Source organism: Marmota marmota, unplaced genomic scaffold (genome assembly GCF_001458135.2).
Source record: "Marmota marmota marmota unplaced genomic scaffold, marMar, whole genome shotgun sequence".
NCBI classification, from domain to species: Eukaryota; Metazoa; Chordata; class Mammalia; order Rodentia; family Sciuridae; genus Marmota; species Marmota marmota.
This window is the reverse complement of record NW_025999925.1, coordinates 6,114,171-6,128,458: the sequence shown is the minus strand read 5'-3', so window position 1 is coordinate 6,128,458 and position 14,288 is coordinate 6,114,171. Positions and strand designations below refer to the sequence as shown.

The window sequence follows — 14,288 nt, the reverse complement described above, 5'->3', positions numbered from 1 at the left end:
CCTATCTTCCCTCAGGTTTCTGCTGAAAAGAGAACCTTTTCTGATCAATCTGTAGAAAAGAACAGTTTCTACTCCCACCTTAGCTCTTCCCATTTCTCTTATAGTGCCTCTGATGTCTTTCTACTCCTAAATGTGTTGAAGTATCCAGTATTTGTCTTCAGTGTATATTTGAATATGTAATATTTCCATCTCATGTTTTATATCTACTTGTTTATTGACCCTAACTCCTGCTAGAAGAAGGTAAGGGCCACATGGGCAAGAACTTTGTATTTGTGATTGTGTCCCCAAGACCTAGCATAGTTCCTGGTATACTGTATACCCTCAGCAAATATTTGTATTTAATGATAGGGTCCCCCCTCCATATATTAACATATTTTTGAATAGCATTCTACGGAATAAAGTTGGACAAAATTTCTGATGAGGTTATCATTGAAAGACTGAATGGAAAGAACTCCAGAGAGCATTTAATCCTTCACTCTTCTTATTTTACAGAAAAAGAAATTAAGAGAGGTATACAAATCATATAAAGATGTTTTTCCTGAAGTTATTTTGTGAACCTCCTGCAATGCTTAGTAGGTTCACAAAATACTCAGGTGAAAAGAATATCACAAATAAGGAAACAATATAAAAAGAGTATTACAAAGCTATCATTTTTAAAAATTCTCATGAAAAATTCTTAATGGGATTATAATCCTTAATGGGATTATATATGTATGTTTATATATAGTATTTATAAAACACTTGTCATAAATTAATAAAGGTAATTCCTTCTTTTTAAGGCAGTTTGTTGGATATGGTGTGTAATTCATAAAGAATTCCTTTCTATAGTTTGGACTTTATTTTGGATTTAGTAAAGTCTGGGCTTTTTAAAGTCATAAAAGATAAGTTTCGAGAATGAGAGAAGGAAATAGGAGTACAGGTAGATATAAAACTAAAATAAATATAAATGTAAGCTAGCACATAGGTAATTCTAAATGAAAATTATAGGTTAAAATTGTCTAGAGGAAATTAGGATTGGACCTTACATAAGTTGTTAAGGAAATGGCTTTAGCAAGGGGCATGGAGTATATTTGATACTTTAGATAGAAGGGTAGGACTTAGAAAAGTAAAATGAATTAGTTGAAAATGTGAGATGAGTAAAATCATAGTTAGTGTTCTGACAATGAGATCAGTTTACTTAGGTAATAGCACTGATATAGAACATTAGGTCAAGGAGCTTAGGAAGGGATATTAGTGCAGATTGTGAGGGCATTTGTATATTGAGTGAAATAATTTGACTCTAGGCAGTCAGGAGCTTTTGTAGTCTTTGAGGGAGGGCTGACATGTGGAAAGTAATTTTTTTCCCCTTTGGTAGTGCTGAGGATCCAATTGAGGGCCTCCTATATACTAGGCATTTTCTCTACCACTGAGCTATACCCCTAGCCCCCAGCATAGAATATTAAGAATGATGTACATTATGGATTAAAGGGGGACTATTGAAAACTCCTCTGTTAGGTGATCTCATTCTGTTCTAGGATAGTGGCAGTGGAAAGGTTTTAATATAAGTGTAATAAGAAATAACAATAGGACCTAGTTACTGTGTAATTGTGAGAAGAGACCAGGATAATTCTGTGGTTTCTGTCACCTGGGAGAATTGGTGGAAAAAGGAAATTCTGCCATGGAATGTCATTTTATCTTGAAAAATGAGATTGGTTTTAGGCATAGGAACTTTGGGATGAGACACATCTAATCATGTCTAGTTAGAGATATAGAACTTGAGCTCAGAAATTGTGCTAGAGTTTTGGGGAAGGATCCTCATATAGAGAGGTAGGAGTCATGAGAAGTCTAGGGAATTTCAGAGATTGGAAAAGATGGTGGTGCATAGGACTTCAGTGGGCAAAGGAAGAGGATTTAATGAAGAGAACTTGAAAAGGTGATGGTTGGAGAAGTAGAGAAACCTATGATAAGAAAGCCACAGATTCAAACTAAACTTTATCTCTTACTCCCACTGCAGATGCATGAATCTTCAATGTAAGAACTAGAAATATAAAGAACTTCATGAATATTTTAAGAAGTATTTATAACACAATTAGCCAGAGAAAAATATTGTATATATTTTCATATTTGTCTTAAATTACTCTGTATTTCTTCCGTAATGTATCTAATATATTTGTGAATTTATATTATTGCACAAATATTGTTTATTCTTAAAAGGAATTTTTGCCCTCATATTCTTCTTTTATTCTTCAGATGATTGCAAAAGGGAAAAATGCATCTGAACTGTTCCCTGCTGTTGTGAAGAATGTGGCCAGTAAAAATATTGAGGTACTCTTTTGATCCATGATTTTCATGATTCCTTTTGTTATATAGGGACCATATGCTTTTCAGTTACTTTGAAATGTCACAAGTATATTTAAATATCACTGGATTTTTGTTACATTTAAAGTGTCTATAATATTAAATTTAGGTAAAAATAGGATAAAAAGTAGATATAACATAGCTTTGACTTTTTGGTGGCAAATGTGAAAAATAAAATTGAGCTTGATTCACCTGAGTGAATGACTATAACTTGCTGTATTTTCACCAATTCCTAGAGGTCAGTTTAGTTTACATTTTGCTCTAGGGACTTAATTTCCCCCCTACTCCTAATCAAGAATTCTCAGACCTAAATGATTTGGAGCTTTTTGACATTTCTAGGACTAAGCCCAGGAATATTTCCCAAGATTCTCTTACTACTCATGACATGTACCAAGCACTCAGTACATATTATTTGGATTTATTGAATTTGTGTGTTCCACCCAATAAAATACTATTTTTTCATAGACTGTACTGATGCAATATAGCATTAAAGTTATAACTACCTTCCATCTGTGTATAAAAAAGGTCTGGATAATTGATAGAATTTGCTCCACTTAAAGCTTTAGAGATTTTTCTCCCATAAAATTTAAAATGTGTTACTGCTGCTATTTGTTTGGTATTTTAATGACAGATAAAAAACAAACAAACAAATGAACAAAAAGGAGCATTCTGAGTGAGGAGACCATGGTTATGGTGTCAGTTTGAAAGAGTGAGTGTGTGTGAAGAACATGGAATGGAGACTTCAGGAGGATGCCAATTTTGTGATTTTGATTTTATTTTCCATACATTGTGTGGCCACATTTTGCTAATGTCTTTGTTTGTTTTTCGTTTGTTTTTTGTTGTTTCTTTTGTGAAGGTATTAAGTGTCTAAATTTTTGGTGGCACACTTGCCAACAAAATTTTAGTTTATCTATTTTTCCTTTAGTTGTCTTGTCTAAGAAACCAGTATTTAATCCAAGGTCAAAAAGATTTTCACTTATTAGTTCTAAGAGTTATTTTTAGCTTTATATTAGGACTGTGATCTACTTTAAAGTTAAAACTTTTATATGGTGTCTCCTTGCAACTACTGATCTGCTTTCACTACAGTTTTGACATTTTAAAACTTTCTTAGTAATTATACAGTATGGAATCTCTTGGTTTTGACATTTTTTAAAAATTTTACTTAGGAAACTGTGAGATCCATCTGTATTGTTTCATGTATTCATTTATAATATTGTTATAATATTTATATTATAACAATAAAATTAATAATAATTAATTAATAAAATTAACACATTTTATTGTTATAATATAAATATTCCATAATTTTAAAAATTACCTGTTTGAGGATGTTTGGATTGAATAAAACTATTATGTATGGGCATTTCTTTCAATTTTTCTTGAGTAAATATCATAGAATAGAACTGTTGCATTGGCTGGGAAGTGTATATATTTTTCAAAAATAGTGCCATATAGTTTTATAAAGTGGCTGTGCCATTTGCATTTTTATCACTAATGTATGTGAGTTTTAGTTGGTTCATATCTTCACTAACATTTGATCTTATTAGACTTTTTTTTTTTAATTGTAGGTGGACACAATACCTTTATTTTTGTTTATTTATATATGGTGCTGAGGATCAAATCCAGTGCCTCACATGTCCTAGGCAAGTGCTATACCACTGAGCCACAACCCCAGCCCTTATTAGACTTTTTAACTGTAGCCATTTTGGTGGGTGTGTAGTGGTATTTCATTGTGGCTTTAATTGCTTTTTCCTAACATTTAGTGATGTTGGACATTTTTTCATTATCTTATTGGTCAGTCATATTTTATTTAAACCCTTTTTTTCACATCTTTAGCCTGCTTTAAATTTTTTTGGTCTTATTAAGGTTTGAAAGTTCTTTATAAATTCTTACATAACCCTTTTGCTATGTAGATGATTATTTATTATTCTTATTCTCTCCTGCTTTCTTTTTGGTTTTCTTAATGTCTTTGAAAGAACAGATATTTGATTTGGATAAAATCCATTTTATCTGTATTTTTTCAATTATATTTCAGACTTTTTGTGATCTATTTAAGAAATCTTTGCCTAGCCTAATATCATAAAGATTTTTCATGTTTTGTTCTGAGGTTCAGCCATTTTAACTATTTATATTTAGGCTTATGATCCCTGCCTTTGGGGTTTCCCAAGATCAACCACAGATTGGGTGGTTCACTAGGAGGATTCACTAGACTCAGAATATAGTCATACTCATAGCTATGATTTATTAAGATAAAAACACAGTAGACTCAGGAATACAAACAAACAAGTACATGGGGCAAAATCTGCAAGAAACCAGATGTAAGTTTCCAAGAGTCCTTTCCTAGTGGAATTACCCAGTACATGCTTAATGTCTCCAGCATATTGTGACAAAATATGTGAAGTGTTACCTACTAGGAAACTTCATTAGAGACTTACTGTCCAATTTTTATTTGGATCTGTTCATGTAAGCATTATCAGCCTGGTTTGTGCCCAAATTCTACACTTCCATAAAGAAAACAGATGTTCAATTTAAATCATATTATTTGTACAAATATACAAAGACTGGTTTGTCCATTGGTTTGTCTACTTGTGTTTCACCTATTATTCACTTAGTTCAAGTGGAAAGTCGTGAAAGGGGGATCCACATAGCTCTTTCTCTTTGATGTCTTATATTCATGCTATCTGAGCTTCTAATTTGATATGTATACTAGTATTATGTCTTCTGATATAAGAAAGTGCAAATATCTGGAAACAACAAGATTTGACTTAGGAAAATCATGAGGCATAGGTGAGACTGGACTTAATGTTATTTGGAACAGTCACAGCAGTAATAATGGTTGCTAACATGTCCAAAAAAATGCTGTCTGTGCTATGTCCTTAAGATCTTATGTGGATGAACTCATTTTATCCTCACAAATAACCCTGTGAAGCTTGGTTCTGTTACTGTCTATATTGTACATATGAAGATAAGGTAGAAGAGGGTTAATGTCCTGATCAGGGTCACACAGCAAGTATGTGGCAGTTAGTTTCCAAAGCTAGGTAGGCTGGCTTCAGAACCCCTTTCAGTGCCATCCTTCCTATTTGGTGGTTACTTTCTTTTCTAAGTGTCTTTGATTCCTCATCAACATTTGGTATTAGCTATTCTTTGGAAGACATTTGGCTATTTGGTATACTTACTATGTTTTAGATATAGATAGAAATTATCAAGTCTGTGGGAAATAATGGTAAATCAATAGTTCCTTCTGAACTAGAACATTCAGTACTAATTATTATTCATTCAAAGCTGTTTATACTCATCAAGCAGTACGATTTTTCTCTTTGTTCATTTTTTCCTTTAAAATCAGATTTTGGTGTGCTCCCTATTATTTTATTTTATTTTTTAGTTGTTGATGGGCCTTTATTTTTTATTTTGTGTGGCACTGAAAATTGAACTCAATGCCTCACATATGCTAGGCAAGTGCTCTACCACTGAGCCTCAATCCCAGTCCTCCCTATTAGTTTTATAACAAAAATGCCAATATAAACATAGTTATTGGCCTATTTGTTTTGGATTTCTTTTGTTTCTTAAATACCTTGTTATTTTTTTCAAACGTGCCTGATTTCCTCATATTGTATAAAAACTGACAGGAGCTTCCTAAATTTGTATTCAGAGAATTGATTAATGTATTCTTGCTATCAAGTACAAAATTTCATTTTTACAAGTCCATGCTGCTTTCCATGCACAGGTGAGCTGTAGTATACGTCATCTGCCATTAGATGTCAAATGATACCAAAAACAACCTAGTAAGCAATCAGTGGTTATAGTACAAAAATAATCAAAGGTTTAGTCAATAACTCATGAAGTTTGATTACTAGTATTGATAATCTAATTAAACAAATCTGCCTTTGTTCTTCCAGACTACTGGGGCTCTGCTATGATTAGCTTTACAGCAAAGAGTGTTGTAACATTGAATGAAAGTAACTGATCAGAGAATGGTGTAGTCACGGAGCTTTAACTACTCCCATTTCTGGTCACAGAATGGTTTCAGGGAAAGTAGGCTTTCTCTGCACACCTGCAGCCAGTGAGTGCACAGGCCTCTTGTGGTCAATATTGATTGATTCTTATAACAGAACTAGCACAAATTTAGTGTTTTGCAACCTTCTGTGATTTAATATTGTTATGCTTTTTGCCATAACAGTCACAGAAATCCTTCTCCAATAGTGAATAATTATGGCAGTGCCTGCTAACTCAGCTGTGGTTCTGAATGTTTCAGTGGTGCCTTTATAAACTTGTAGATATATTCTGGAGTTCATAACACCATTTTAAAGCTGGCTGTATAGTTGATAAATAAAGGTGTTTTCGAGAAATAACTCACAAGGAGATCGGGTCATTCTTCTTTAAAATTTTCCAGAGAATTGTAGAGTGAAATCTGGATATAATTGGTAAGAAGAAAGAATATTTTAAATGATTATTAAAAACAAGCAACAACAACAATGAAAACAAACACATTAAAGACCTTGGGAGCAATCTTCCTAATATCTATGGTTTCCATGTAGTATGTTGACAGCCTTGGAGACATTGCCATTCAGTGTCTTATAACCACTGAGAAGAAGTTAGATCCTAGATGAAGCCATCTAATGGGAAAGTCTAATTTTTTTTTAAAGTCTACCATTGATCTGGGGTGCAATTCAGCTGATAATGACTGAGTGATTACTATATGCCTGTCAATGTGATAGGTCCTAGTGATGAATGGTTGAGTAAGGAGAGCTTGCTGTACTAAATAACTGCACTTTTATGCCTGTGGAGCTGAGAAATTAAATATATCTTATATGTTAATTTGATGTTTCAAATTTGCTATCCCCCCAACCCAAATTATTGAGCTATTTAAAATCTAGTTGGAGATAAAGTTATCTATCCTCAATTAGAGAAATGCTTCTACAATTACGGTCCTAAGAACTTTGAAATTTTTATTTTTACTTCCTCTAATCTAAAACATTAGATACAGTTTGGATCATTTGCTTCTCATTGTTTTCACCAATATTACCTAATTTTGAAGACTATTTTTTTATATTCCTATGTAAAATCACTTATGGTCATTTAAAGGAACAGTGTTTTATACTGTTATAGGTGGATTGATTTGAAAAAGCTTGATTATTCAGGTGACTTTTTGTTGATCTCTTGAACAGGTTAAAAATGGTTATGGTGGCTATATACATTGCCAAGGCTGCAGAAAAAGCTGCCTTTTCCTAGGAATGTGGGAAATTACTATCATTTAAAGGAAGGAGTGTAAAATATTGTTAAAATCAGAGACAGGTTTGGTGGTGCATACTGGTAATTCCAGCAGCTAAGGATGCTGAGGTAGGAGGATCACAAGTTCAAAGCCAGCCTCAGCAATTTAGTGAGGCTCTAGATAATATAGCTAGACCTTATTTCAAAATAAAAAATAAAAAGGCTGCGGATATGGCTTAGTGGTTAAGTGCCCTGGGATTCAATCCCTGGTACCACCCTCCCCCTTGAAAAAAAAAATCTAAGAAAGTGCTATTGTTTTGTGTTGGAGGACATCTAGAAAGATGAGATTCATTCCTAAAATGAAAATGTCCTTACTGTTTTATCTGAACATCAAATTAATTAATATTTCTTGTAAAAATTAAATAACATGGAAAAATGTAAAGAGTAAAAGTCACTGGTTAATACCATCACTCAAAGACAGTCACTGTTAACCTTTTACTCTACAGGTGTCTTGGCTTTTTTGCTAACTTGGTTTGAATCCTGGCTCTTTAACAGATGTGATATCTTGGTCAAGTTACTTAACATTTCTGTGCTTTAGTTTCCTCACCTGTAAAATAAATAACTGGAATATAAAATGAAACATTTAGAACAGTTAGCATTATCTATATTTGCTATTATTACCATATTATGTCCTTTCTGAAGCATTTTCTGTTTTGCAGTTTTGGCAATGAGATTTATCTTAACACCCCATGAAGACTTACAATGGTCAGAGTTTTTGTTGTTATTTTTCCTTTCTTTGTGGTCTACAAAGTAATGGTACATCTTATAAAAATAGTGTATTTTAGATTGGATAGTATATAGTGTGTATGCATCTTTTTTTAAGTACAAAAACGAGATTATACAATGCATATTGTTTTACATTTTACATTGTCAAATACAGGTTAACTTTATTCTGTATGGTGACTGTTACATGGGTGCACTGTAATTTATTGTTCGTATATTGTCATTTTATTTAAATTTGCTCTTTTAGTAAGTGGAATTTGGGTGGGGGGATAACTGAAGGAATAACTTGAGTGAAGTGTAAGATTAAAAGTACAGATTATATTTGGGAACTTTCTGTTTGACTATAATGAAAGTTTGGGGTATATTATACATGGTATTGAATACTGGGTTAAGGGCTGAAGAGTTTGTGGAGCTATTTAACACTGAAGAATAATTGGAAATAAGTTTTTTGTCAGTGTCATTTATAACCTTGCCTATGTGATATAGATGAATGGTTTAATATCAACTTAAAATAGTTGTGTTTAGTATTTTTATCATAATTATGAGGATGTAGATAGTATATTTAGTAATTTTTACTTGGGCTTATGAAATTGTGAAGAGTGGTAAAATAGGTTGGATTATTAAATTAAGACCTGAAATGATCTTAAGGTGCCATGAAGAGTTAAATCTCAGATGCTGAAAACTTCTATAGATAAATATACAATTTGCCCTTCACTTGAGAGAAATTAAAAAATAAATCCCACAAGGATAGTTGCTCAAATACAGTTTGATTTAAGTCAGCAGTATATTTGGATAAGGTGAATAGTTTTAATCAAGAATGAGCTAATCGCTGGAAACATCTCATCTGGAACAAGGTCTTATTTAGGTATTTTGTTCTGCTTAACTCATTTGTAGTTCAGAGTTCCACACTGAAAGAAATAGAAAGAAATTGATGTGAGTTTAAGGAGGAACAAACAGCATGGTGAAGGAACTGAAGACTATGCTTTGTCAAGAGAAATTGGGGCTGGGGGTCTAGCTCAGTGGTAGAGTGTGCACTTAGTACATACAGTTTTCTAGGTTCAGTCCCCAGCACTGAGAGAGGGGTTGGAGGAGAATAAATTGGGGTATGAAAGAAGAAGGGCGTGGCAATTTCCTTAAAGTAGTTCAGATTGGTTAAGATGATATGAGCTATAACTAAGTACAATACTATTTTTCCTTTCCAGCTAATTCCAGTTTTTCCTCCCCATTTCTTATGTTCTTTGAATATTCCATAGACTTTTATGTATGTACTATGCTGATACGTAAGAAAGGTAATCAGGAAGTGGGATCTGAGGATATTTGAGAAGGGAATTATTATTAGCAATGTTGGTGGATTTTTAACTTAATTTTTTAACTTTATTTTTTCTGTTGATAATTTTGTTAGAAACTTAGTGATTAAAAAATGTCTTTAAAAATATTTCCAGAACATATGTCTAGACTATTTGGGATTTTTATTTCATTAAATTATTGGTATTATTCACTTATTATTCTTACTGAACCAAAAATATCATGTATATTGGAAGTGATTCTTGCTATAAAAAGACTTGGGGCTTCAGCACCTTTATTTTGATAAATGAAGAAATAAACTCCCATACTAGATAGCAGACAGAGGCCAAGTTTTTTCTCTTATTTTTATCTTTGACTTTGAAATATTTTTGCAGGTCAGTTAATATTTGAACATTCTTATATGAATTTTGTTCAGGGATTTAAAATTTCCTTTGAGAGGAAGGGACACCTTGATAAGATGTTGCTGTTCTGGATTGTATTATTAAAAGGCTTACTTCACAAGCTTTTTCTGTCACCATTCATTATGTCACAAAATATTATCTTTATTTTACAACCACGCTGTGACCAGGTTCAGTTATTTACTTGAAGAAAATTAAGAATGGATTTTGGTATAGAAAATATTGAGTTTTATATTTTTCACTCTTCTGGCTAGGAGTAATTTTTTTTTTTTAAACAGATCAAGAAGTTGGTGTATGTGTACCTTGTCCGATATGCTGAAGAGCAGCAGGATCTGGCACTCTTGTCCATAAGCACTTTTCAGCGAGCTCTGAAGGTAAATGATGGAGTGAGCAGGCAATAGCTATAAGGTTTTGTACAGTAGAAGGTGTGTCATTTAAAGAAGCTAAGTAATAATCCACTAAATAGCCCAGTAGTGTGTTGAAAGAATTAAAAGGCCTCCCAGAAGTGCTTATTCAGTACCCTTATAAAATATATAAGAAAGTGGAACCTGGCCATGTTTGTTCTAGCTTCTGCATGTTTGGGTTCAATATAATCATTTTCATAAAGCTGTTTATTACTATACCAAGTAGTTGTGAATGTATGTAAATAGGGGAAATAAGACATTTTTAAAGATAAAATTTATGTTGTATAGCATTTTCTTCTGAAATGTTAAAACCCCAGCACATTTAGTGACATCAAGTACAATTATAACTTTCTTTTCTTTAAAACAGTGTTCAGAAAACTAAATGTTTTCTTCTTTTTTTTACCCATTTCCATATACTGGTTGTACATTTTTAAGTAAGTGGCTTTTTTTAATGATTATCACATTTATTACACCCTATAAGTGTGTGTTAACTATGTCATAAAGATGTCTTTGGAAAATTGTAAACTTTGAAATTTTGATAAATACTTTTGACACTATTTTCAGGACCCAAACCAACTAATCCGTGCAAGCGCTTTAAGAGTTCTGTCAAGTATTAGAGTGCCTATTATTGTTCCTATCATGATGCTTGCTATTAAGGAAGCTTCTGCTGACTTATCACCATATGTTAGGAAGAATGCAGCCCATGCAATACAGAAACTGTACAGGTAGGTGCTTTGTTAGTAACAGAGATCTGTAATATTAAGTGGATTGTTATAGACCCCAAAGGCTTATTTTATTCACTCTTATGACTGGCCTGTCCTCACAGCAAACAAATTTACTGGCTATGTTTTTTCACCTGTAAACATTTTTTAACCTATCTTTAATTTTATTTGGGGACCCCATGCAACTTTGTACTTGTGATAATTTCTAGATTTTGTAACTTGAAAATAATTAATATTTGAATTCTCATTTATATAGTCCATGTGTGTATGCATGTATTATTAGGAAATCAAGATTTTATCCATTATAAAGTAGAATCTTTCTTATTATTCTTACAATTTACTTTATTTTTTTCCTTACATCTTTGTTCCTGCTATTTATTTTTTGAAGTCTGATTCTTTTCCAGAGCTGTTTTATTATTTTTTATTTTAATAACTTTATTTAAAATGTAGTGATTTTCAAATATAATACCATACCATAGTTTTTGATATTTGGTAAAATATACAGTATCTCAATATCTGGGAAAACATATACTCTAAATAAAATTATATACTATACACACAGTTGGGTATTATTTCTGTTATCATTTATTCTGCAAGGTTTTTGAGATCATTTGTTTCTGGTGTTGTGTTTAAAGTATTGTGCTGTGTGCATTGGATCTATGAAGTCAGTAGAGGACATGGTACTTATGGATAAAATTCACATATTTGAGGAAGAAAACCAACCTTATGTCAAATAATTAAAAGTCATCTGTAATTGAGATGTTAGCACATGATTTATAAATCTCCTTTAACAATGGTTTTGATGGGAAGGGGCCATTGTGTTATAAGTGTACCAGAAAATAAAGACGTAACTAAAATGGAAAAGGAAGAATTAACTTCGAAAAAATAGCTGGAATTTGAAAGAATTGAAAGGTTTGAATGTTCAGGTAATTAAAATGCTTAATAATAAATGTGATGTTTATAAAAGTACTAACTCATAGTCTTAGATTAATTGTCAGTCAGTTTTATCATGCTTCTTTTTGTTTTCTCTTCATAAACTTGTAGAATAAGACACAAGCTTATTAAATTATAATGATTTAAAAGCATGTCTATCAGCACACCGTGGTTTATTCTCCAGCCTCAGCTATCTACTCTCCCTGCTTTGGCACTGCCTATCCATTTCCTATATCAAATGTGTTAATCTTATCACTGCATCTTATTTTTTCTTGGTTTTAACTGGTGAGTTTTTATAGTGCATATATTCATTTTAGTAAACTTGGGTGATGCACAATTCTTATTTGGTAATCATCTGTATTTGTTTTGGCAGTTAAGTACCCGAAAATGTAGGCTCTCTTGTTATTTTCCCCCCTAGTCAAAAAATGAATTGTTGTTTATATACTTGGAGTTACTTTCTTGAGGTTTTAAAAACTTTTTAAAGAAGTGAATTTGTTTTTTAAATACTTTCTTAATGGCATGGGCATCTGATTTAGTTAATAGGAACAAATTTAGAGGGAAAGATTATGACACATTTATGAGAAAATTATCTTACTTTAATTTTGTTCCTGTTTGTATTTGTCTTAAAATAATTCTTGCTCATCTTCTCTTATTATAAACTTTTTCAGCATCCTTGAAATGATAAGATCATTTAAAGTTACAATTAAAAGGGAGAAATTATTGTGACTTTTCTTTTTGTATTTTAGTCTTGATCCAGAGCAAAAGGAAATGTTAATTGAAGTAATCGAAAAACTTTTGAAAGATAAAAGCACGGTAAGTAATATTATGTCATTAAAGTAAAATTGTGCTTTCTTTACATAGTATTGTTTACCACTTTATATTTGATATAATTATTTTTATTGATTTCAAAATGCTATAAATATTAATGGAGTTCATGCCTATTTAAAAAATAGTTAAAGAGCTGGGTGCTGTGGTACACAACTGTAATCCCAGCAGTTTGGAAGTCTGAGGCAGGAGGATCTTGAGTTCAGTGCCAGCCTCAGCAAAAGTGGGGTGCTAAGCAACTCAATGAGACCCTGTCTCTAAATAAAATACAAAATAGGGCTGGGGATGTGGCTCAGTGGTCAAGTGCCCCTGAGTTCAATCCCCTGTACTGAAAACAAAATAAAACAACAACAACAAAAAACAAAACCAAACAACAACAAATAGTTAAAGAACAAAAATCTCCATGTATTGAGAAGGATTGTGTCTACTAGTATTTTAGTTTGTTACATGTTTCTTTATCATAGAGTCTGCAGAAGGACAAGATGTGTGTTGGTGGGGACCTTCCATCTGTGGCTAAATTATTGACTACTTTTCAAGTTGAAGTTTCATTTTATATAGTGATTTTTAGGATTTTTTTTTCTTTAATTTTTATTGTTGGTTTGTTAGGATTTTTAAAGGCTCAATCATCTGGAAACAATATAATTGTTTTAAAATAAAATATTAACAAATATTAAAGAGGGCTGGGGGCTCTAGCCTAGTGGCAGAGCATGTAACTAGCACTTGCAGGGCACTGGATTCCATCCTTAGAACTACATAAAAATAAACAAATAAAATAAAGGTATGCTGTCCAGCTACAACTACAAAATAAGTATTAAAGAGATACTGAAAATTAAAAGGATGTTTTAATATAAGTGTGATTTAAAAATATTAAAACATTTTCAACTGTACAAAGCTGTTGTATTGGCTGCTAAAGATTATCTTACTGATTAAAATAGTGATCTTTTGGGAATGTATGCTTCTCCTCTTCCTCCTTTTACCAGCCTCATTTTGTGTGTGTGTGTGTGTGTGTGTGTGTGTGTGTGTGTGTGTGTGTAGTGGCATGGTAGCAAGATCTAGGAACAGGGGTGACCTATGGGGTCTGTGAACAGACCCCCTGGAGGAGTTGGGCTACTAGCATCTGCAGTGAGGCTTCCATATTGACAATAAAGATGCCAGCTCATCTTAGGATGCCGTCATGAGGTAGCATGTAATATCTGTTTATTTATTTATTTATTTTTTTAATTTTTTATTGTGGGTTGTTCAAAACATTACAAATTTCTTGACATATCATATTCCACACTTTGATTCAAGTGGGTTATGAACTCCCACCTTCACCCCATACACAGATTGCAGAATCACATCAGTTACACATCCATTGATTTACATATTGCCAT

At 32.4% G+C, this 14,288-nt stretch overlaps 1 protein-coding gene across 6 annotated transcripts in view; it reads left to right on the top strand.

The window, feature by feature from the left end:
• Ap3b1 (adaptor related protein complex 3 subunit beta 1) overlaps positions 1-14,288 on the top strand; it is a 246,829-nt gene that overhangs the window by 51,561 nt on the left and 180,980 nt on the right. For 5 of the 6 annotated variants that reach the window (XM_015497828.2, XM_048800176.1, XM_048800179.1 and 2 more), the window contains 4 exons: positions 2,230-2,304; positions 10,310-10,405; positions 11,000-11,160; positions 12,837-12,903. In XM_015497828.2, the coding sequence (XP_015353314.1) occupies positions 2,230-2,304; positions 10,310-10,405; positions 11,000-11,160; positions 12,837-12,903 (399 nt within the window). Of the gene's footprint in view, positions 1-2,229; positions 2,305-10,309; positions 10,406-10,999; positions 11,161-12,060; positions 12,084-12,836; positions 12,904-14,288 lie in introns of those variants that run through there. The other variant, XM_048800181.1, reaches the window with a different exon arrangement.